Source organism: Zalophus californianus, chromosome 15 (genome assembly GCF_009762305.2).
Source record: "Zalophus californianus isolate mZalCal1 chromosome 15, mZalCal1.pri.v2, whole genome shotgun sequence".
Taxonomy (NCBI): Eukaryota; Metazoa; Chordata; class Mammalia; order Carnivora; family Otariidae; genus Zalophus; species Zalophus californianus.
In genome coordinates this window covers 33,768,221-33,794,431 of record NC_045609.1, presented here as the reverse complement: position 1 = coordinate 33,794,431, position 26,211 = coordinate 33,768,221, and the positions used below count along the sequence as shown (strand labels likewise).

Here is a 26,211-nt window from a genome sequence, read left to right as displayed (position 1 = left end):
CTGGGGGAACACACTGATTGAGAGTTCCAGATAATCCCCTTTCCAGTCCTGCTTGACATCTGGCCAGCAGGCTGTGGGCCTGGACTTCCTGGGACACTGGCTGGGGTTTGAGGAAGGACCTCAGTACCTACCTGGCTTCAGGATGAAGCTGGCCACCGGCTTCTTGATCTTGTGGCTCAGCCTGGGAGGTGGCCTGGCTCAGAGTGACACCAGCCCCGAGGCTGAGGAGTCCTATTCAGACTGGGGCCTTCGGCACATCAGGGGCAGCTTTGAATCTGTCAACAGCTACTTCGATTCCTTTCTGGAGCTGCTGGGAGGGAAAAATGGAGTCTGTCAGTATCGATGTCGATACGGTAAGTGTACACGAGGCTTCCCCCGGTGGGCCTGCGGGCAGCCGGAGCGCGGCCCCAGTCTGGCGTGCCCTTCTCCCTGTCAGCCACCTCCTGAGTCGGCTTGCCAGATGCAGCAGATAAAAACATAGGACTCCCAGTGAAATTTGATTTTCAAATAAACAACCAATAATTTGTTAATATATTTGAAATATTTGGGACACACTCACGCTGACAAATTATTGCTTGTTTACCTGAAATACAAATTTCACTGAGCGGCCTGTATTTTTTCTAACAAACTTACTCCAGGGAGCCTTGTTCCCCGGGGCCTCTTTAATGAGTTTGCTGTGAGGCCAGTTCTGAGGAACAGGAAGCAAGAGTGGGGGGGCGGTGAAGATGAGGGGTCTTTGGGAGGAGTTCCTATGGATGAACACTGGAGATGAGCATTCGGAGACAATTCTGCCAGCAGGTGAAACAGCCTCCTCAGCCGCGCTGTGACTCTCTCCCTCATGCAGTTCACACCTTCCTTCCAGCTCTGTCAGTCTCTGACAGGCGTCAGTGTGTCTGACCCTCCCAGGAGGGCAGTCCCTGCTGCCGCTGCCTTGCTCAGCAGCAAGGCCTGCAGGGGATAGGGAGGGCTTGCAGCCAGCCGTCTCTGCCCACCGTGGGTCGGGCCCTGAGCAGGCCTTGCGTCAGGCCTGAGGGACTGATGTCCAATGTACAATTGAGAACGGGTAGGAGCCCTACCCTGCCGGAGTTGTAAAGAGGGTCCCTGGGAGCCAGGGTGCACACGTACTGCCAAGAGGAGGCCCTGGCGTCAGGTCTCCCTTCTCTGCACCAGGGGATGTGTAAGGGCAGCAGAAAGCGGGGCCCTGGACCTCGCAGCCGGGAGGCAGGGGTGACTTTAAATGCGGCTGAGCAGGTTTTCGAAAGACACACAGTTCCACATAGCATTCGTTTTATGGCTTCATTTATCAAATATTTCATCATGAGATTGGATGAAAATGGTGAGTCAGTCTAGCCTAGCAGGAAACCATTTGAGAAATATTTTCTCCAAACACTCAGCAGATAAAGCTCAGCTTCGAGAGAGAAACTCAAAAAAGCTGCTTAATTGCTGGACTCACCCAGTCAGTCTCGCTCACTCCCTTCCATCTTTGAGCCAGGGACAGCACTTCCTTACGAACCAAGTGACTCAAAGACAATGGGTCATCCTTGCAGCACAACCAAAAGTCTCGCAGGACACACGTTTTAACCACATACAGTTATGGTGAACAAAGGAGCTGCATCTTCTCTGCGAAGATCCCATAGGGTAAAAAGCCGTCTTTGTTAGGACCCCCTGGGCCCCTCGCCCCATCTTTGTCCAAGGTGGGTTGGGCAAATGCAGAGGTGCCTTGTCACTGGACTGTGCTCACCCAGTTTGCATCAGTGGTGCAGGAAGGAGGTAATGCACTTCACATATTGAATAAATACAGGTGTCGTTTTCCTTCCTACAGGCAATAAGAGACTTAGGCCTGTGGTTTAGCAAATACAGGACCACAGGAATTTTTTTTAGGAAAACAAGAATCAAACCTTCTCCTTCCTTCTCGAACAAAACAGCATTAAAAGATTTCAGCAAAATTTGGTTGTAAGCCTCTACCTGGACAGGGTCAGCAGTCACTGATGGGGGATGGGGCATAGTCAACAAAGACATTGCGGGAAGGCAAATAACTCCACTCACTCTGAAAACAGAGCCCGTAAGGAGGGGCCTGAAAAACACGTAGGAAATACGGGGTTAAGCCTTATTACCTTTGGAACTCAGTGGAGCTGAGGACCTGGAGGCTGTGGCCAAACAGTACAAAATATCTTCTCAGGTTGACCGTCAATCAAGCAATCTTTGGAACAGATAATACCTAATAATTAACCGGGTCTCTGTCCTTTCTCAGTTTGCTTTGTGATACACTTCTTGTGCATAATGCTTCTTTCTTTAAAGCAGTGGTTCTCAAACTCCCCTATGCTTTGAATCGTCTGGTGGGCTTGTTTAAAAAGACGGCTGCCCCGCCACCAACCCCTTCCCCTCACCCTCCCCGGCCTCTCCCCTGTTTCTGATTGGGTAGGGCGGTAGGTCAGGGGTGTGGCCAGAGAATTTGCATTTCTAAGAGTTCCCGGGTGATTCTGACGCTGATGGTCCTGAGACCACACTTCTGAGAAAAAAAAAATCTGCTTTGAAGGGTGCAATCTTTTGTCAGAGGAAATAATTTAGCAACAAGTAGTCTACAAGAAAAAATTTCTATTTGATAGGTACTTAACCACTACTTAAAACCATAGTTCTCTATCTTGGCCCTGCACTTAACAAGCACCTGGGGGGCTTTCAAAACCCCTGCTGCCCAAACCAATTTAATCAGAATCTCTGCGGGTTGGAGACATCAGTATTTTTAATGTTTCCCAGGTGATTACCAAGTGCAGTCAAGGTATGGAGCGCTATTTTAAGAGGTCATTCTTGGAGAACTTCAGCCCGAGGGTTGTTCAGACAGGTGAACAACATTGTGTCAACATCGGTTTCCCCACTTTTTAGATCTATAGCAGCTTGTTTTCTTGTCAACACACAAAATCTGTAATTGCCAAGGATTGGGCTATCAATATAATGAGATTCAGCAGGTATCAATAACAGATGTAACCCAACTGCTATTAGAGGTCTGCACTAATGTGAACAAGATTCCCTCTCCCACCCCCAGAGATTCTGATCCAGTAGGTCTGTGGTAGGACTCTGGAACTGTACAGGTGGTTCTTGAACCAGACTTTGAGAAATAACTAGTAATGGAAAAATCATGGGTTTGAACTGGGGGTAGGGGTGCGTGAATTCCATTGTGGGTGACCTTGGGCAAGTTACCTAACTCAACCTTTGTTGACTCATGTTTATAAATAATGTTAATAACACCTACTTTACAACCTACAAGGTTGTTATAAGAACTAAAGAGAATATATAGAAAGAATTAGTGCTATGTATGGAGTATGGCAGATAGCAAATAAATTTTATAAACCTTATGAGAAAGAATTGTGCAAGACTGTTGAATCACAGATCTGTACTTCTGAAACAAATAATGCAACATATTTTGAGAAAAAAGAAAAAGAAGAAGATAACAGGAGAGGAAGAAAAGGGGAGTATGTCAGAGGGAGAGACGAACCATGAGAGATGATGGACTCTGAAAAACAAACTGAGGGTTCTAGAGGGGAGGGGGGTAGGGGGATGGGTTACCCTGGTGATGGGCATTGAGGAGGGCACGTTCTGCATGGAGCACTGGGTGTTATGAACAAACAATGAATCATGGAACACTGCACCAAAAACTAATGATGTAATATATGGTGATTAACATAACAATAAAAAAATTAAAAAAAAAAAAAAAAAAGAAAGATGGCCTGATGAACAGGTTAATTATGCATTCAGATTCTTCCCGTTCTCTTTCAACATAAACTTAAAAAACACAGAAATCCCAGCGGCTGGACAACACCCTCTCAGCTTCTGGAAGAAATCATCGAATGATGATTTAAGTGTTCTGTGCCTTTATGAAGGTCTCTGGATGAGGGTATTTGGAGCAGAGTTTCTGTGTCTTGTAAATCATGATTGAAGATACTGTCCACATTCACACTTTGATAAAAGGACCTCATGATGAATTTCTTCTTGGGTTTAGTTCTAGAAAAAGTATCTCTAAATATCAGTCTTCTTTTTTCAAGAGGGCTTTTTATCTGTGTAAAATCTAGAGCAAAATTTTATGAACCTGTGTTGTATATTTTTCCAGGGAAAGGATTTGTGACCTTCATCAGATTCTTAAGGGGATCCACAGCCTGAGAAAAGGAAATAGCCACTGGTTTAGAGGCAAAGATTGTTCTCGTGCTAGGGTGACCCAATGTCCCAGTCTGCTGGGGCCCGAGGGAAGAGGCAGGGTGGGAGTGGGGATTTCTGGGGTAGGGACTTCTGGTGCTAACACGGGCGCAGTCCCAGGCAAACCAGGACAAACTCGTCATCCTCCCTCCTGCAGTAACTTAATCAGTTTTAGCAACTGAAATAGAGTTTACTGCTTCAGTAAAATTGTCGTTGTTCTGCTTTTTTCCCTTGATGTGTTCCTCATGCTATATTTGAGTGTTTCTGGAAGGATATACATTTATTTTTTTTTTCAAGATTTATTTATTTATTTGAGAGAGAGCATGCCCACTTGAGAGCGTGCATGAGCCGGGGAGGGGTGGAGAGGGAGGGAGAGAGAAACTCAAGCAGACTCCCTGCTGAGTGTGGAGCCCAATTTGGGGCTCATCCTACCACCCTGAGATCATGACCTGAGCCGAAATCAAGAGTCAGACGCTTAACCGACTGAGCCACCCAGGTGAGCCTGGAAGGATATACATTTCAAGTCAAGTACTTTGATTCTAGATTTCTAGTGGAGCACAGTGTCTGCAGGAGCCAGCTGGGTGGGGAGAAGAGGCACACCCTCCCGGGAAGACATAACCCTTGACCTGAGTAATAAAGCCCAGAAGTTTTTACTGTGCTTTTCAGTGACAAACGTGAGAGGGAGAAAAAGGTTCGGTGCGGGAGGTAGTGTGCATGCCCTGTGGCAGAACTCGGCTTTCATGGCTGACCCTCCTCCGAAATCTCCCTTGTTTGTCTTTTAAGTGTCTGACGTGTTTTATGGTGTTTCACTTTGTTCAGAAGGTTTTCATTTTCATGAGATCAAGTCTGTCAGTCTTTTTCTTTATGGCTTCTGAATGTTGTTGTGTCTTGCTTAGAAAGCCATCCTTACATCACAATTATAACAACCTTCTGCTAGCATTTTTTGTGAAAGCAGTCATAGCTAAAATGTAATGAATGACCCCTGCTGTGTTCCAGTTGAACTTTTTATGGACACTACTATTTGAACTTCATGTAATTTTCACATGACACAAAATATTATCCTTGTTTTGACTACCCCCCAACCATTTAAAAGTATAAAAACAATTTTTAGCTGGCAGGCTATACAAAACCAGCAATGGGCTGGTCTTGGCCATCGTTTGCCAACCCGTGAACTAAAGGACCAAGTGGTCATCCCCCCACTCCTGTAAATAGCCAAAACCAGAAAATAAAATTAATCTGTGGACATAGTACATTATGAGTGCCTAGACTCAAAACATCAAACTGTAAAGACTCAATGCAACTCAAAACAACTCAAACTATCAGTTGAGGATATAGTAAATTATTTCTGCCCAGACTCAAACCATCACCCTTTTACTTAGAACTTTCTTTAAAGCTTCATTCCTAAATGGAATTCCTGCAGCTATCATGAACTATTAAATATGAAAAAAAGAAAGAAAGAAAGAGAAAGAAAAACCATCATAGCAGGACAGGTAGGAAGTGTCTGGAGTTGGCATTCCATTAGCTTTCAAACTGGGATATCAGAATTTTATCTTCTGTGAGTCACCAAGTACAAAAAAGGCAGAGGGTAACCCCAGAAAACTGCACTGTGTCTGCTGCAAAAGCTCTTTATCAACAAAATTATTAAAGAGATAAGTTTTATCCCAAAATTTACACATTTGTTTCTTCCTGAAAAATTTCCCCCCTAATTTCTTTTAAGTTGGTATGTGTAGGACATTTGTAAAAGAACAATCCAGGGGCACCTGGGTGGCTCAGTTGGTTGGGCGTCTGCCTTCGGCTCGGGTCACGATCCCAGAGTTCTGGGATCGAGCCCCACAAGGGCTCCCTGCTTGGTGGTGAGTCTGTTTCTCCCTCTCCCTCTGCCCCTCCACCTGCTTGTGCCCTCTTTCTCTCTCTCTCTCCCTCTCTCTCAAATAAATAAAATGTTAAAAAAAAAAGAACAATCCAAAGAAAAAATAAAATCACCATAATCATCTTACCTACAAGAGACAATTCACATTTAATCTATGGCATAGTGTGATTATTTTCATATGTGTAATTTGATTGCTAACATTATTTAGTACATTTTACCCATTCCCCAACTCCTGGTAATTCTCTCTCTCTCTCTCTCTCTCTCTCTCTCTCTCTCTCTCTCTCACACACACACACACACACACACACACACACACACAAACGTGCACACACAGAGTAGGTTAGTACCATATCAATGGTAGGTTACCTTTCTCAAGAACTTTGGAAAGTCATGTAAAGATTACTGGTGGGCTGGCAGACTCCATCAATAAGCACAGTTCCTCTCCATTACAAATAAGAAATGTTGGATGAAAAGAAAACATTAAAAATAATACAGCCTCGAGCTAAAATGGAATAAAGGGAAACCTGTAAGTTCCAGTTGAAGGGGAAGAGCAATGTCAAAGTGGTGAGTAGGGGCTGATGCTAAAAACCTTGGAGTTTTTAGTCAGGTACATATGTAGACTCTAGGGGCTGAGGAATCAGTTTTGATATTCAGACAAAGAGGGGCACCTGTGTGGCTCAGTCAGTTAAGCATCTGCCTTCGGCTCAGGTCATGATCCCAGGGTCCTGGGATTGAGCCCCACATAGGGCTCCCTGCTCAGTGGGGGGCCTGCTTGTCCCTCTCTCTCTCTCTGCCCCTCCCCCTGCTCATGCTCTTTCTCTCTCTCTTTCAAATAAATAAATAAATAATCTTTTTAAAAAACTATTAAAAAATATTCATACAAAGAGAGGAAGAATAACTTTCACTTGTAAGAATTGGGAATTTGGAAATGAACAGTCTGTATAAAGCTTAGAGCCTGAAGAGCTGCCCAGTCTATTTTATTTTATTTTATTTTATTTTATTTTATTTTATTTTTTAAAGATTTTATTTATTTGTCAGAGAGAGAGAGCAAGCACAAGCAGGGGGAGCAGCAGAGGCAGAGGGAGAAGAAGACTCCTTGACAAGCAAGGAGCCCAATGTAGGACTCGATCCCAGGACCCTGGGATCATGGCCTGAGCTGAAGGCAGACGCTTGACCGACTGAGCCACCCAGGCATCCCTGCCCAGTCTGTTTAAATGGATTAGAAAAGATCTATCCAATATTCTAAGAAAGTAGCAGGGATGATATCCATCCCCCTGGGGCTGAGGCTTGAAAGCGGAATAAAGAACACTCACCAAAAAAATCACTACTCCAAACATATTCTGTTCACAGGTGAGGAATTTGAACTTATACAGTTGGCCTGGGATGAGTTCCAAGCTGAAAAATTCACATAAATACTAGTGTTTGTAGAATCTTAAGACTCCTGGAACCACAGCAAAGGTAATTGAGGAACCACTCTTTACTACATGACCCAGGGCCCAGGAATTCCTTTAGAAAAACAAGCCCTTCTGAAGTTGAAGTCTTACTAAACTATTACATACCATGTGAAAAAATAATCGAACCTGAGGGAGACTCAGCAGACATTAAAAAATGACTTAGCATCCCAATGACTGGAGACCATAAAATAATATAACAAGAATATTTGAAATTATTAAGTAAATAAAAGAAGGACTAGAAAACATAAAAAAATAGAACTCAGTGAAAACGAATATACAGATTTAAAAGAAGAATCAAACAGGATTCCAAGAAGTGAAAATTATAGTCATTGAAAGAAAAAACTCAGTGGATGGGTTAAATAGCGGATTAGTGAACCTAGAGAGTTGGTGAAATGGAAAATAGATTTGATGGACTGGTCAAAATTCAGTGCAGAGAGAGAAAAAAGATGGAAAATGTAAAAGAGAGGTTAAGATATATAAAGGACATAGTTAAGAAGATTCATCATTCAGTAATATGAGGCCCAGGAGGAGAAATTAAGGAGAATGAGGAAAAGAAAACATTCAGACAGTGGCTATGTGTTCCAGAAGTGAAGGAAACCAGGCCTTCAGATCGTTCCAACCAGGAGAAGAATATACAATCGACACCTGGATACAGTGTAGTGAAACTGAGGATGTGAAGAAATTGGAACCCTTGTGCATTCCTTGTGAGAATTTAAAATGGTGCAGCTGCTGAAGAACACAGTTGGATAATTTCCCAAAAAGTTTAGCATTGCATTACTAAATGACCCAGCAATTCCACTCCTTAGGTGTATGTACCCAAAAGAATTGAAAACAGATATTCAAACAAATATTTGCACACCAGTGTTCACAGCTGCACTCTTCACAATAGCCAAGAGATGAAAACAAACAAAATGTCCATCAATGGATGGATGAATAAACAAATTGTGGTATATCCAGAGAATGGAATAGTATTCAGCCATAAAAAGAACAAAGTACTGATAGATGCTACAACACAGATGAGCCCTGATAATATTATGTTAAGTGAAAGAAGGCAGTCACAAAATGATACATATTATATGGTTCCACTTATTCAAATATCCAGAAGAGGTAAATCCCTAGAGACAAAGCCGATTAGTGGTTGCCAGGGGTTGGAAGGAGGAGAGAATATGTTTAATGGGCATTTGAGGGTGACGAAATCTCCTTTGGAGGGTGATGAAAATGTTTTGAAAGTAGACAGAGGCAGTGGTTGCACAACATTATGAATGTACTGAATGCCCCTAAACTGTGCACTTTAAGACGGAAATGTGAATTTCACCTAAAAAAAAAAAAGAAAGTAGACTTCATCAAAATTAAAAACTTTGGCTATTCAAAGAATACCATCAAGAAAGCGAAAGAAGGGACTCCTGGGTGGCTCAGTCAGTTAAGCGTCTGCCTTCAGCTCTGGTCACGATCCCAGGGTCCTGGGATTGAGTCCTACATTGGGCTCCTTGCTCAGTGGGGAGCCTGCTTCTCCCTCTGCCTCTGCCTGTCATTCCCCCTGCTCACGCGCTCTCTCTCTACCCTGCCCTCTCTCTGGCAAACAAACAAACAAACAAATAAATAAATCCTAAAGAAAGAAAGAAAGAAAGAAAGAAAGAAAGAAAGAAAGAAAAAGACAAAGAAAGAAAGAAGAAAGAAAGAAGAAGAAAGAAAGAAAGAAAGAAAGAAAGAAAGAAAGAAAGAAAGAAGGAAGGAAGGAAGGAAGAAAGAAAGAAGAAAGAAAGAAAGAAAGAAAGAAAGAAAGAAAGAAAGAAAGAAAGAAAGAAAGAAAGAAAGAAAGAAAGAGAAAGAAAGAAAAAAAGACAAGCCACAGAATGGGAGAAAGTATTTGTAAAGAAGACATATGAGTGGCCAATAAGCACAGAAAAAGACAATCAACATAATAAGTTATTAGGGAAATGCAAATCAAAATGACCACGAGATACCACTTTACATTCATTAGAATGGCTGTAATCAAAAAGACAGATTATAACAAGTGGGGGAGAGGATGTGGAGAAATTAGAACCTTTATACATTGCTGTGGAGAATGTAAAATTGTACCACCACTTTGGAAAATAGTCTGGTAGCTCCTCAAAATGTTAAACAGAGTTAGCATATGACCCAGAAGTTTTATTCCTCTGGGGAAATGCAAACATATTGTCCACACAAAATAATGTTTGTAGTAGCGTTTTTCATAATAGTCAAAAAGTGGGAAAAACCTAAATGTTCATCACACTTACTGACAATAAAAAAAATGAAATATTGATCCATGCTACAACATGAATGAACCTTGAAAACGTGATGCTCAGTGAAAGAAGCAGACAGAAAAGGCCACATATTGTATGATTTCATTATGTGAAATGTCCAGAATAGGCAAATTTATAGACAGAAAGTTGGTTAGTGGTTTTCTAGGGCTGATAGATAACCTCATCTTGGAAGAAACATACTTCCATTTCTGCCATATTCCCTAGGTCACATAGACCGACCCTGGGATAACACACAAGGGCACAAACACCAAGAGACGGGGATTGCTGGAGACCATCTTGAACCATGATCTCATATACTCGTCATACTACAGAAACAAAAACCAAACAGATAGTGGCAGAGACTGCTTAGTGTCCCCTATTATCCTGCCCCTTTTCTATAGTAATAAACCCCTCCTCCCCAACTTTAAGCTGGGCTCATGGATGCCTCTATTGAAAAAAGACTTCAATTCCTAGCCCACTTTTACAACTAGGTATTGCTGTTTGATTAAGGCCTGGCCAAAGGGAAATAAGAGGAAGTGATGCGTGTACCATTCCAGAGTGTGTTTATTAAAGAGTGGGGCTATGACCCACTACCTCCTTTTATCCTGCTGCTTGCAGTGTGGATGTATTGCCTGAAGCTCCATCTTGAACCATGAGAGCCAGGGTTGCATTCTAGGGCTCGTAGAGCAGAAGGCTTGAAGCAGCCTGGGTTCCAGAAAAGTGCAGATTTGCCATATGAGCCTTATGATTCTTAATTCTGGATTATGATATATTCTATTTTGTTTAAGCACCTGAATAATACAGTATGTAGGGGATAGAATAAATATATGGTGAAAATTATAATACTCTATTGAAGAACATAAAGGAAGACCCAAGTAAATAGAAAACTGTATTATACCCATGTTTGGGAAGATAGAATACTCTAAGAAAAATCAGCTGTCTCCAGATTAATCTATAAAGTCAATGTATTTTCAATAAAAATCCTGTACTATCTCTTGTAGAATTTACTAAGTTGACTCTAAAATTCAACTGTAAGACAATAGGTCCAAGAATAGTCAAAACTATTTTTAAGGATAATAAGGAGGAAGGGCTTTAAAGCATAGACTTAGTATCTAAAAATTAAAACAGGGAAGTGCAAAGGGGGCTTCAACTGTACTTGTGACATTTAATTAAACCAAAAAATATGGATAGCAAGTTTGGCTATGTTAACATTTATTATGTTTGTGTAGTGGGTATATGGGTGTTGTTTTCTCTGGCTTTTCTTCAGTTTTGAAATATTTCATAATATCAAATAACTAAAAATGTAATACCTTGTAGGAGAAGGTGAAAGAAAAAAAAGAAAAAAGAAATGCTATGTGCCTCATTCTGAGGATTAATTCTTAGCTTATTTCCTCAGTCTTATGCTCTCTTGTCTTGCATCTCTTAAAAAGGGTATGGTGGAAGAACATGGGCTTTGGAGACATAAAACAAGAAATCTGGATTTATATGCTACTTCCCCCCACTCAGTGCACGACTTAGGCAAGTCACACGCCCCTTAGTCCCATATTCCTTAGCTGGATAACAGGAAAATACTCACTGTTACGACTGTCCTGCAAGCTTCTCTTTACCTGTGATGACTACTACCATTGATAACATTGATGAAACTTCTCTCTACAGAATTGCAAGATTATAAAATAACTCAAAAGCCATGTAGCCATGTAGCAGAAACAAGATCGTTTCTGCTTAGTTCTATGATACAAAGTTTCAAATACTGCACGGTGATGTTTTCTTTGCTCTTTGATCAATAATGCTTTGCTTACATTTATGGAATCTTGCAAAATTTCCTTCAAGTTATTCTGAAAAAATTTTGAGGTACTGTTAAAGTTCTGATTTGTTAAGTGTGTGATCAGGTAATGCTCTGCTTCGTCTTACAGTGGATAAAGGAGTAAGACACCTTGAGTTTATTTTATTTTAGAGAGAGAGAGAGAGAAAACATGTGCGTGAGCTGGGGGAGGGGCAGAGGGAGAGGAAGAGAATCTCAAGCAGGCTCCCTACTGAGCTTGGAGCCCAGCATGGGACTTGATCTCATGACCCTGAGATCATGACCTGAGGCTGAAATCATGAATGAGCGGCTTAACCGACTGAGCCACCCAGGTGCCCCAAGACACCTTGAGTTTTAGTTCCATTTTGCATGGACCTGACCTCCAAAGTCATGCACTTAAGAAACATTAGGGAAAGGCCTGTATTGTTATATACTTCCCTCTTGGGACCACCTTTGCTGCATCCCAAAGGTTCTGAGCTGTGGTGTTTTCATTTTCATTTGTTTCCATGAATTTTTTAAAATTCTTCTTTAATTTCCTGGTTGACCTGTTCATTCTTTAGTAGTTTGCTATTTAACCTCCATATATTTGTGTTCCTCTCTTCATCCTCACCAACATCTGTCATTTCCTGACTTGTTAATTATAGCCATTCTGACTGGTGTGAGGTGGTATCTCATTGCTGTTTTGATTTGTATTTCCCTGATGACAAGTGATGTTGAGCATTTTTTCATGTATCTGTTGGCCATTTGTACATCTTCTTTGCAGAAATATCTGTTCATGTCTTCTGCCCATTTCTTGACTGGGCAGAACTTATTTGTTCTTTGGGTGTTGAGTTTGATAAGTTCTTTATAGATTTTGGATACTAGCCTTTATCTAATAAGACATTTGCAAATATCTTCTCCCATTCTGTCAGTTGTCTTTTACTTTTATCGACTGTTTCCTTTGCTGTGCAAAAGCTTTTTATCTTGATGAAGTCCCAATAGTTCATTTTTGCTTTTGTTTCCCTTGCCTTTGAAGACGTGTCTAGCATGAAGTTGCTGTGGCTGAGGTCACAGAGGTTGCTGCCTGTGTTCTCCTCTAGGATTTTGATGGATTCCTGTCTCACATTTAGGTCTTTCATCCATTTTGAGTTTATTTTTATATGGTATAAGAAAATGGTCCAGTTTCATTCTTCTGCATGTGGCTGTCCAATTTTCCCAACATCATTTGTTGAAGAGACAGTCTTTTTACCATTGGATAGTCTTTCCTGCTGTCGAGGATTAGTTGACCATAGAGTTGAGGGTCTATTTCTGGGTTCTCTATTCGGTTCCATTGATCTATGTGTCTGTTTTTGTGCCAGTACCATTATTGTCTTGATGATTACAGCTTTGTAATAGAGCTTGAAGTCCAGGATTGTAAAATTGTAAATATTTATGCCCCTAACTTGGGAGCAGCCAATTATATAAACCAATTAATAACAAAATTAAAGGAACACATTGATAATAATACAATAATAGTAGGGGACTTTAACACCCCACTCACAGCAATGGACAGATCATCTAAGCAGAAGGTCAACAGGAAACAAGGGCTTTGAATGACACACTGGACCAGATGGACTTCACAGATATAGTCAGAGCATTCCATCCTAAAGCAACAGAATATACATTCTTCTTGAGTGCACATGGAACATTCTCCAGAATAGGTCACACACTGGGTCACAAATCAGGTCTCAACTGGTACCAAAAGATTGGGATTATTTCCTGCATATTTTAGATCACAATGCTTTAAAACTTGAACTCGATCACACTCAACTCCCACTGTTGGTGGGAATGCAAGCTGGTGCAGCCACTCTGGAAAACAGTATGGAGGTTCCTCAAAAAGTTAAAAATAGAGCTACGCTATGACCCAGCAATTGCACTGCTAGGTATTTATCCAAAGGATACAAACATAGTGATTCCAGGGGCACATGCACCCCAATGTTTATAGCAGCAACGTCCACAATAGCTAAACTATGGAAAGACCCCCGATGTCCATCAACAGATGAATGGATAAAGAAGTTGTGGTATTATATATACACAATGGAATATTACTCCACCATCAAAAAATTGAAATCTTACCATTTGCAATGAAGTGAATGGGACTAGAGGGTATAATGCTAAATAAAATAAGTCAGTCCGAGAAAGACAAATATCATATGATCTCACTCATATGTGGAATTTAAGAAACAAAACAGATGATCATAGGGAAAGGGAGGGGAAAATCAAACAAGACGAAATAAGAGAGGAAGACAAACCATAAGAGACTCTTAACTATAGGAAACAAACTGAGGTTGTTGGAGGTGGAGGGTAACAGGGGTGATGGGCATTAAGGAGGGCATGTGATGTACTGAGCACTGAGTGTTATAGGCAACTGATGAATCACTGAACTCTACCTCTGAGACTAAGAATACACTGTATGTTAATTGATTTTAAATAAAAGAAAAGAATAAAAAATAAAAATGAGAAAAGAAAAAAATAAAAGCAAAACATTAGAATTGTTAGTAAATGAATGCTCATAAAATTCTCTGAGAGTAGGAGAAAAACACCAAACTAGTCTGAAGATTGTTACCCTTTTACGACATTATCATCATCATCACCATCAATTACCACCGAACCGGGATGTGACTACCTGGTGACGAATGATGACTTTTAAAGGAAACATTGAATATGCTTTTAGATAATTTTTGTTTGATGAATGTTCCCAAATGCTTAATTTCTAAATATTTCTTTCTGCTTCTTTCCTCTCTTTCTCCTGCTAGGAAAGGCACCCATGCCCAGACCTGGCTACAAGCCTCAGGAGCCCAACGGCTGCAGCTCCTATTTCCTGGGCCTCAAGGTACCAGAAAGTGTACGTACCACCATCATTATTTTCTTAGTTGATTGGTTTTAACTAAGGCAAGTCCAAGAGTTATCCCTGATGGGAGTGATCATTTATGGAATATGGCTGAGCAGTAGAATTGCTTTAAATTGGAGGGATGCCTGGGGGGCTCAGTCGGTTAGACATCTGCCTTTGGTTCAGGTTGTGATCCGAAGGTCCTGGGATCGAGTCCCGCTCAGCAGACAGCCTGCTTCTCCCTCTCCCTCTGCCTGCTGCTCCCCCTGCTTGTGCTCTCTCTCTCTGACAAATAAATAAATGAGGTCTTTAAAAAAATTGGATACAGAGTAAGGGAGATAATTTTCAAAGAAAGTATCTGATTTCCTTTTATCAGAGGCAGCTCTCCTCAGATAAGACCTTATGTAGTGAACTTTAAAATCACCACTGCAAGTATCAGCCAAATCGTAAGGGATCAAACATCACTTCATATGAAATCTGACAAGTTTGACTAATTTAAATTTAGTGAGACTTTTCCCAGGATATGCTGGAGCCTTTGGCACTGACCAGCAAAGACTTTGGCAAGTGGTTGAGATCAAGCTGGTAGCATCAAACCAACTATGTTTAGAGTACTAAGATCATAGTATTCTACACATACTCACCCACATACAAGCATCCAGCCCCCACCCGCACCCCCCAATCTAACCGCTGGCTCAACATTTCTCTTCCTACTGCTGGCCGTTTCTCAAACTACTGGCCTTCCCTGAAAACAAGTAATAAACTGATTGATTTTAAGACCTCTTGGAGGCCCTTTTATCTTTTTTACTTCAGAAAAGAGGTGTTATGTAAAATGTAGGTAGAGGGATTTCACACCTAAGCTATAATTTTGAATTCTGCCTTAGTCAGGCTCAACTTCACTTTTCCGCTGATTCGAAAGATTTTACTTTGTAATAGTCTTCTAAGCAGCAAAATGTTTTTTCTTCTATCAGAAATGCTGCCCACTGGGGTGCGTGGGTAGCTCAGTCAGTTAAGCATCTGCCTTCGGCTCAGGTCAGGATCCCCGGGTCCTGGGATCAAGCCCCACATCAGACTCCCAGCTCAGCAGGGAATCTGCTTCTCCCTCTCCCTCTGCTGCTCCTCCTGCTTGTGCTCTCTCTCTCTCTCAAATAAATAAATAAAATCTTTAAAAACAAAATGCTGCCCACCAATGTGGCATTTTTGTGCAAATTGGGGAAATGTCCCCTTGCCTCTTCTATTTGTCAGAAATTTATCCTAATATACGATTGTTAGGAGAGGAAATTTGCCATTTGCTAGATATTTTTCTTTTCTTTTTTTTTTAACAGATTTATTTATTTATTTGAGAGAGAGAGAGCAAGAGAGTGAGAAAAGGAGCATAGGGAGAGGGAAAGAGAATGTAAAGCAGACTCGTGCTGAATGCAGAGCCCAACAAGGGGCTGGATCCCACGACCCTGGGATCACAACCTGCGCCAAAACCAAGAGTCAGACGCTTAACCAACTACACCACCCAGGCGCCCTGGCTAGACATTTTTCTTAATAAATATACAAATCTATGATGTCTTGTGGGGAGGTGCCCCCTTTGATAGGATGCTTTTGCACACTGCACAACCTGCACCGCCGTAGGCCCAGCCTTGTCCACAATCATCAGTACGTGCATGGACACAGAGGAAAGGCAATCTTTTCAAATATATATTTATATTAGAGAAATCCCCTTTTTTGGCAAATATACTTGATACCAATTTAGTAACTATGGAAGTGGTATTGAAACCTCTATGGAAATGTACAAATGGATGGAAATGAAGATGGACACATTAATGCTTCAGCAAGGCTTGACTTGTGAACACATTTTTCTCTTCCTCATTCTTGAAACCTCCCCCTCCCCATCACTGTTTTTCTGTAGAGCCCTTTGTTCTAGGGACTCAGTATGAATGTTGATACTTAGTACCAAGACGTGGATGGCCGGCACCAGCGCTTGAAGACATACGGGGCACAGCTGGTAGCACGAACCAGATTCCTATTGAAACTGCCCCAATCCTGTATTTTTCTATAAAACCTCTCAGCCTCTTACCCCAGGACAGGCGTGTGATCTCGGAGGCGTTAGCCAGCTGCAGCCCCCTTTGCCTGCCAAAGGAATAAACCATGTCCCTTCTCTACCCCCAAACTCTGTCTTCACGTTACATATTTTGGGAGGGGTCAGTTTTCAACAACAGTAGGCACTCTATTTCGGGAATAATGCCATTTTGTTTGTTGGTACAAGTATTGTTTAGACCTAGTTCAAGAATTTAGTTGACTTGAATGATAGCAACTATACTCATCGAATTTTCAGTTACCTCTGCTGTGATGTATGTTTAGTTGTAGGGATGAGGTACAAGCAAAATGGAAGGAATCAGATGATAGGAATCTGCCCAGAAACGCAGGGCCCAGGCTGTAACCTTGTCTAATGAGTTACATTATCTCTTAATGTAACAATGTGTTTTCTTTTCTTTTTCTCAGAAGGGCATTTTAAACTATCAATGTCCATATTCTGCTTTAGGTGTCCTTGGAGTAAAAGTTCAAATAAGGGACCACTTAAGGAGACCCAAATGGAAAGAATCTATAGTAGCTGATTAATCAATCAATCCCCACCTATATTGTGAAACCAGATTTCCACAGTCTCCCCTTGGGTCCAAGTCTATGAACAGAAGAACCGCAAAAGATTCTAAGATGCTCTACCTATGTCTCAACACCCCTGTTCCAAACTATTTCACAGACCACAGAACGATCACTCTCTGTAATCATTCATTCCATCATGTGCTTGCCTTGCTCCAGAGTTTTGATCAATTCTTACCGGTTACTTTGCAAGTCAGGGCCATCCACTGACTTGCCTTTCTCTCTAATTAAAAAGTAATAAACAAACAAACAAATACATCCCTGCTAAGCCCTTGAAAGACTAAACAAACTGACTTGCTCACATATGATTTGCTCATATCTCCTTTCTTTACCTGCTACACCCTAAGTCTACCCTCATCACTAATAAGCCTCTCCAAAAAAACCCATGTAGAGTTATCAAACTCTAGATGTGGTATTCTATGAACCTCATTACTCAGTTTATGCCACAACATTTGCAACTGTTATAGGATGCTTAATACATGTCTGTGTGTGTGTGTCAGATCTCGCTTTTGACTGCAGTCAGCCCACGGTCGGGAACCATGCCTTCTAGAGCCCACCCTGCTCCCTGACACATAACACAACCTTTAAAACAGTGCTGTGTGGGATGGGTCCCTGATAAATGCTGGTGACCTCTTGATGAACTGAGGCTTAATTTTTCATACTTCTGAGCTTTCAGGTCCTTGGCTCAAGCAAAATCTCACATAGCATAGGTTTTAGTTGGATTTGGAAGTCCTGCAGCTCTGCCTTCTTGACTAACCTTCTGATCTCTATTCTCATGACTATAGTGGCCCGCGAATTTGAAAATCACTGCCTCTAAAAGAAAAAGAGGAAAATTCACTATTCAGAGTTCATAAACTAATAACTGAACCATGATTGAAACTTAACATCCCGTGACTGTCAACCAGATGTGTTCTCCCGAGAGGCTGGTGTTTCGGAATTGATCTGAATGTATAACAGGAATTTGAGGACTGGCTAGTTCATAACAAGGAGGGCAAGGTTGCCTAAGGTCCTTAGTCTAAACGCGGCGTTTTCTTCCTTCACTTTTCCCCAGATGGACTTGGGCATTCCAGCAATGACCAAGTGCTGCAACCAGCTGGACGTCTGTTATGATACTTGCGGTGCCAATAAGTATCGTTGTGATGCAAAATTCCGATGGTGTCTCCACTCTATCTGTTCTGACCTGAAGCGGAGTCTGGGCTTTGTCTCCAACGTGGAAGGTAGGTATCTTAAGGGCATCTGCTGGTGAGCAGGGAGTTCTGTTCCTGTTTTCATACAGAAATGTATCCAGAGGGTTATGCAAAGGGACCATTAGAGCTCACTGAACTTTCTTTCTAGAGCACTGTGACAAACATAAGAAGGGTGAAGTAAGATTCTGGGCATTCCTTTACTAAAGTTCTTGCTGTCCTGCCCAGGAGCTGCTGGCCACACTCCTGATGGACAGGCCACACCAAAGCCTTCCCAGAGATCTAAAAATCTGTCCTTTAAGACCGGAGAAAGAGTTGCCCAACTGGCTTTGGTTATGCATTCCACTATTAAATAATTTTCCGTATCAGGAGTTACTCTGTATAGGACAACTTGGTTTGGTGTAAGCCCTTTTTTCCTTATTTTGTTCTCAGTTGGGCAAAGAATTTTGTAAAAACCTATCTTTTTTGTGTGAAGCTCTCTGTATACTTGAGGATAATTATTTTTAAACAACTGCTTAGCCACCCAGTTTCTAGCGCTGATTGTGTAATTTCTTTTCCCCAATTCACCTTAGGAAAAGCTTTAATCCTTTAGTTTCCAAAGCCAGAACATTACATCCAGGTATTAGCATTATATATCTTTAGATGGCAAAGTTTGACATTTAAATTTATAAGGAGCTGGCCTCATGCCACTTGAGAATGTCAGCAGGAGAAAGAATCTTGGACTGTTTTCATAGATCGATGTCTAGGGTGTAGTCCTAAAGGGAATGTGTGAAGGCTTGAACATATGAATAATTAATTAGGCCCCGTAAAAGGGAGTATTACACTATCTGTACCTACAAAAGGTGAATAAGTACCTGCTGCTAATCTAGGGTCGGGTCAACTTACTTCCTCTAAGCAACATCCTATCGATTCTTTCTCCTAAATATCTCTTTGATATACCACTTAACTGGTTATTGCAAGTTAATCAAATCTCTGGTCCCATCCAATCTATTTTTCCCCAGAGGGACCAGATATATTTTTGTACCACATGAATCCAGTCATTTCCACCCTCTGTATAAGTCCTTCAACTGGTTCCTCTTCCTTGGGATTAAATCCAAACTCCTTAGGATGATATACGTAGCCCTTTCTCATCCACTACCCTACCTCTCCAGCATCATCATGCATATTTCTGATTTCTCTCCGGACTTCTGCCATTCCAAACTCCTTGGGTTGATGGACCATATCCTTCTGCCGCTATAGTTCCCTCTGCTTGGAACATTCTGATCATTTTCGTTGTTGTTGTTAAATAGCTTTATATATATATATATAATTCACATACGATACAATTGAACAATTTGAATGCTTTTAAAATATGTTCAGAGAACTATGCAGTCAGCCCCACAATCAATTTTAGGACATTTTAACACTCCAAAAGGAAATCCCATAGCCACGAGCAAGCCCACTCCATCTTTCCGCTACCCGGCCCTTGACAGCCATAAATCTTTCTACCTCTATTGATTTGCCTATTCTGGACATTTCATATAAATGGAGTCATAAAATATGTGGTCTTCTGTGACTGGCTTCTTTAACTAAGCAAGTTTCATCCATGGGGTAGCATGTATCAGTATTTCATTCCTTTTTATTGCTAACCTATATTCCATTATATGGATATAATGTATTTTCTTTATTCACCAAATGAAGGACATTTGGGTTGTTTTCACCTTTTGTCTATTATGAACAATTCTGGTATGAACATTGATGTGTGGGGTTTTGTGGAGACATATCTTTTCATTTCTCTTGAGTATATATATCTAGGAGGGGAATTCTGGGTTATAATGGTAATTTTATGACAAACTGTTTTCCAAAACAGCTGTACTATTTTACATTCCCACCAGAAATGTATTAAAGTTCCAATTTCTCTACATCCTTACCAACCCTTGTTATTATCAGTTTTTTTTAAAGTTTATTTATTTAAGCAATCTCCATACCCAACATGGGGCTCGAACTCATGGCCCCGAGATCAAGAATCACATGCTCTTCCGATGAGCCAGTCAAGAGCCCCTCTGTCTTTTTAATTATAGACCCCAGTGAGTGTGAAATTGTATCACATTGTGGTTTTGATTTGCATTTCCCTGATTGCTTATGATGAGCAACTTTTTATGTGCTTATTGGCCATTAAGTGTCTGCTTTGGAGAAATGTCTATTTGGATCCTTTGCCTCTTTTTAAATTGGGTTACTTGTCTTTTTATTGTTGAGTTGTAAGCGTTCTTTATATATTCTGGACACACGTCCCTTATCAAATATAGATTTCGCTAATATTTTCTCCCATTTTGTGGGTTTTTTTTTACTTTCTTGATGAAATTACTTGTAACGCGTAAGTTTTACATTTTGATTAAGTCCAATTTACTATTTTTTTCTTTTGCTTCTTATACTTTGGTGTCATATGTAAGAAGGCTTTGCTTAACCCAGGGTCACAAAGATTTGCTCTTCTAAGAGTTTCTTCTTTTAAGAGTTTTGTTTTGGCTTATACATTTAGGTCTATGATCTACTTTTAGTTAATTTTTACATATGGTGTAAGAAAGAAGTCTAACTTCATTCTTCTATATGTGTATATACAGATGTTCCTGCATATTGCTGAAAGACTATTCTTCTTCACATTTAATTGTTTTTGCACCCTTATCAAAAATCAATTGAATATAAATGCAGTGTTTATTTCTAGACTTTCAATTCTATTCCATTGATCTATGCCAGTGCCACACTGTCTTTATTACTGTGGTTTTGTGGTAAACTTTGAAATCAGGAAGTGTCCTTCAACTTTGTCCTTCTTTTTCCAAGGATGTTTTGGATATTCTGGATGCTTTGCATTTCCATATGAATTTTAGGTTCAGCTTGTCAATTTCTGAAAGACTTGGCAGTTGGAATTTTGATAGGGCTTTTGTTAAATCTGTAGATCAATTTGAGGCATATTACCATTTTAACAAAATTATGTTTTCTGATCAATGAACATGATGAATTCTCCATTTATTTAGATTTTCTTTAATTTCTTTCAACAATGTTTTATAGTTTTCAGAACACAAGTCTTTACACTTCTTTTGTTTAATATATTCATAAGTATTAATTCATTCATTTTGTTGTTATTATAAATAAAATTTTCTTAATTTTATTTCATTAATGATGTACAGAAATATATGTGTGTATGTATGTTGTTGTATAAATATGTATACATATATATGTACAACTGATTTTGTATATTGATCTATTATCCTGCAACCTTGCTCAACTTATTAATTTTAATAGATTTTAGTGGATTCCTTAGGTTTTTCTATACACAAGATAATGCCATCTACATATCATCTTCCTTTCCAATTTGGATGACTTTTACGTATTCCTCTTGCCAACTGTCCTGTCTAGAACTTCCAATACAATATTGACTAGAAGTGGGGAGAGCAATGTAGAGAGCAAATAAACAAATGGTACCAAACAACCAAAGGGCCAAAGAAGAAATCAAAAGAGAAATAAGAAAAAAATATTGAGGGGCACCTGAGTGGCTCAGTCAATTAAGTGTCTGACTTTTTTTTTTTAAGATTTATTTATTTTTGCTTTAGAGAGAGAGAGAGAAAGAGTGTGTGGGGGAGGGTCAGAGGGAGAGGGAGAGAGAGAATCCCAAGCCGATTCCCTGCCTTTCACAGAGCCTGAGGTGGGGCTTGATCTTGATCCTGAGATCATGACCTGAGGCGAAATCAAGAGTTGGACACTTAATTGACTGAGCCACCCAGGCACCTCAGCATCTGTCTCTTGATTTTGGCTAGGTCATGATCTCAGGGTCATGAGATTGAGGCCTTCATCGGGTTCTGCACTTAGCGGAGAGTCTGCTTGAGATTCTTTCCTTCTTCCCCTCCCCCTGCTCTCTTTCTCTAAAATAATAAATCTTTTTAAAAAATATTGAGAAGAATGAAAATACAACATACCTAAACTTATGAGATGCAGCAAAAATAGTTCTAAGAGGGAAATTCATAGCCATAAATGCCTATATCAAGAAAAAAAAGAAAGATCTTGAACAAACTCTAGCTTTACACCTCAAGGAACTAGAAAAAGAAAAGCAATGGAGCCCAAAGTTAGTAGAAGAAAGGGAATAACAAAGATCAGAGCAGAAATAAATGAAATGAAGGCTAAAATAACAATAGAAAAGATAAATGAAAGTAGGAGCTGTTTTTTTTAAAGATGAACAAAATAGGCAAACTTGTAGCTAGACTCACTAAGAACAAAAGAGACGGAACTCAAATAAATAAAATCAGAAATGGAAGATGAGACATTTCAGCTGATACCACAGAAATACAAAGGATCACAAGAGACTACTATGAATAATTATATGCTAACAAATTGGACAACGGAGGAGAAATGGGTAAATTCCTAGAAACACACAACCTACCAAGACTGAATAATGAAAAAGTAGGATCTGAATAGACTGATCATTAGTAAGGTGATCGAGTCAGCAATCAAAAAATCTCCCAACAAATGAACAAGATGGACTTTTAAAGTGGCTTCAACATTTAAAGAAGAATTAATCATTCATTTAAATGGCTTCAACATTTAAAAAAATTAATACCAACCTTCTCAAACTCTTCCAAAAAATAGAAGAGGAGGGAACACTTCCAAACTCACTCTATGAGGCCAGCATTACCCTCATACCCAAACTAGACAAGGACACCACAAGAAAAGAAAATTAGAGGTCAATATCCCCGATGAACATAGATGCAAAAAATCTGCAACAGAATTTTAGCAGACCTAACTCAAAAATACATTAAAAGGATCGTACATCATAATCAAGTGGTATTTATTCAAGGGATGTAAGAATGGTTCAACATCAGCAAACCAGACAATGTGATACACCACATTAACAAAATAAAGGATAAATATCATATAGTCATCTCAATAGATGCAGAAAAAGCATTTAATGAAATTCAATATCAATTTGTGATTAAAAAAAAAACTCTCAACACAATAGGTAGAGGGGAACATATCTCAACATAAGAAAGAGCATACATGACAAGCCCACAGCTAACATCATGCTTAACGGAGAAAAGCTGAAAGCTTTCCCTCTATGATCAGGAGTAAGACAAGAACGCCCACTTTCACCACTTTTATTTAATATAGTACTGGAAGCATTCTAGCCAGAGCAATTAGGCAAAAAGAAGAAATAAAAGACATCGAAATTGAAATGGAAGTGGGGGGAAATCGGTGGGGGAGACGAACCATGAGAGACTATGGACTCTGAGAAACAAACTGAGGGTTCGGGGGGAGTGGGGGGATGGGTTAGCCTGGTGATGGGTATTAAAGAGGGCACGTTCTGCATGGAACACTGGGTGTTATACACAAACAATGAATCATGGAACACTGCATCAAAAACTAATGATGTAATGTATGGTGATTAACATAACATAATAAAATAAAAAATTTTTTTAAATAAAAAAATGGAAGATGTAAAACTATTGCTATTTGCAGATGACATGATATCATATATGTAAAACCCTAAAAACTCCACCAAAAAAACTGTTAGAACTAATAAATTGAGTAAAGTCACAGGATACAAGATTAATATACAAAAATCAGTTTTGTTCCTATACACTAATAATGAATTATCAGAGAGAAAAATTTTAAAAATTTTCATTTACAATTGCATTGAAAGAATAAAATACCCAGGAATAAATTTAACCAAGGAGGTGAAAGACCTGTGCATTGAAAACTATAAGACATTAATGGAAGAATTGAGGATGACACAAATAAATGGAAAGATATTCTGTGATCACGGATTAAAAGAATTAATATTCTTAAAATGTGCCTACTACCCAAAACAATCTACAGATTCACTGTAATCCCTATCAAAATTCTAAAGGAAGGTGTTCTGACATGTCTTCCCTAATAACTCTTAGCCCCAGAGGGATAGAGAGTCTCTCTGTGGGTTCCCATACAGCCTTGATTTCACTTCCATCATGGTGTAGTGTAACCATTTGTTTACCTATCCATCCTGCCCACCTCTTTATCCAAACTGTGAGTACTTGGGTAGGGGTCACTTTGGTCTTTGTAGCCCTGATGCCTAAGAGAATTATTGACCAACACACATGGTTTTTCAATGAGTGAATTGTTATTCATCCCACACTTGAACAGAGAAAGCTATAGGAAACATAGTAGAGTTACCTGAGCGAGTATTCTGCAAAAATGGTAGAGTTTCCATGGAGTGAGCATAGTGGTATGGGAGATTCTGATTGCTAAACATGATTTTGACCTGGAGGCCCATAAAAGAAGGGTATCCCAAAGTATATTCTGCTTTATTAGATGGGATGGAAGCTTACGAAAAAGCTTCTCTTACATGTATGTTTTTCTTTTTAATTCTGTATTTGGATTACTGCCTTTACTTTCCTCCAGATACCATGTTATCCTTGGAATTACATTGCTTCTTAAAATTACTCAAACTACCTGAGGTAGTCTTGTATGTTAACCTTTTATTTCTCTTCATCTTTTTCAAGTAGCCTGTGATTCTCTGGCTGATACTGTGTTCAATACTGTATGGACCTTGGGCTGCCGACCTTTTATGAATAGCCAACGGGCAGCCTGCATCTGTGCAGAAGAGGAGAAAGCAGAGTTATGAGAAAGAGGCGATCCCTTCCTGGTTTTGAGTGACGCCACAACTGTCAGTCTCTGAGATGGTAGTGTGGCAGATGTGTCTCATCCTTGCTTCCAGAAGTTTGGATACCACAAAGCAAGAGAAAGAAAGACTTGTTCTACAGCTGAGAAGTGAGTCCCATCCTTCGAGGAGAATTGGAAAGAAGCCATGGAGTGATTTGAAGACTACTCTTCATTTAACAATGGTCTCCCCAACCAAGACACATTTGCCTGGCATTTCAGTTCTTAAAGACTAAAATAAAGACAAAAATACTGGGATTCCTGGACTTGGTAATTATATTCATAAGTGACATTTTGCAGAGTCCAACCATGTGGGAGGCAAGGACTTTCCTCTGGTCCATGTTTCAGTTGCCAGTAAGCATCTCACATTTAATAAAGTGTACTTTTTAGAAAAGAGATGAATGAATTCCATTATCACCAATGTGCTTCCATTTCACTTAGAAGAGAACAGAGCCCATCCTGGTAAGTTCCACCAATGATAACCACCATTCCCACTGGTGCTGGAGAGATGAGAACAGGTGGGTAAAGTCAGAGACTTACCTGGTTAAGGCCAATGAAGGTGAGGTCAGATGGAGTTAGGTCTCTGAGGTTCAATTTTTTCCTCAATGAACTATGTTAAGATCTGAGAAGCATGTGGTAAAAATTGCCACTGAAGGTAGCTAGGAAAAGTCCCTGAAATCTGAGGGGATGCAAACGGTCAATCCCTAAACCATGGTTCTCAACCCTGACTGCAGATTAGAATCACCAGAGGAGCATTAAAAAACAAAGAATATATATAATATAAAACACCAATATAATAAAATATTGGTGTTTTATAAATGCTCCCCACCTGATTCTGATGCACTTGGAAGGCTGAGGTCCACTGAGGTCAGGGATTGGAAAATGAAGCTCCAATCAGGCCTGACATCTGCTTCTGTGAAGTTTTACTGGGACCACAACCATGTTCTCATTTGTTTATGGCCATTCCTGTGCTACAACCTCAGGGCTGAATAGTTGTGACAGACTGGCCAGAAAGCCTAGAATGTTTACCATTTGGCCCTTGACAGAAAAAGTTGGCCAATTGCTGACCTGGGTCATTCTGTCTTTTTCCTTCCTTTTGTTAATTTTCCTGGTTCTGTTAAGAATTGTTGATGATAGCCATTTCTAAGAAGAACAAGAAGAAAAGCTGTTTCCTGATCTTATGTAAAGCCATAAAATTAATTGGCATATTAAGGAATTGGATTTAATTGCATATACAATTCATCCCTGTGGTTTATAATATTTATTTCAATAAAATTTATTAAGCATCTACTTAAAAAA

At 40.0% G+C, this 26,211-nt stretch overlaps 1 protein-coding gene across 2 annotated transcripts; it reads left to right on the top strand.

The window, feature by feature from the left end:
* On the top strand, positions 1–25,170 carry PLA2G12B (phospholipase A2 group XIIB). Of its 2 annotated transcripts, none has more exons than XM_027596281.1 (4): positions 1–353; positions 14,349–14,437; positions 18,120–18,285; positions 24,756–25,170. In XM_027596281.1, exons 1-4 carry the CDS (start codon positions 143–145, stop codon positions 24,875–24,877), a joined length of 588 nt encoding a protein of 195 aa, XP_027452082.1. In that variant the 5' UTR covers positions 1–142; the 3' UTR covers positions 24,878–25,170. The 2 variants fall into 2 exon arrangements, with proteins under 2 accessions (XP_027452082.1, XP_027452083.1); XM_027596282.1 differs by having other exon boundaries at positions 10–353; positions 24,759–25,170.
* The last annotated feature ends 1,041 nt before the right edge of the window (positions 25,171–26,211 follow it).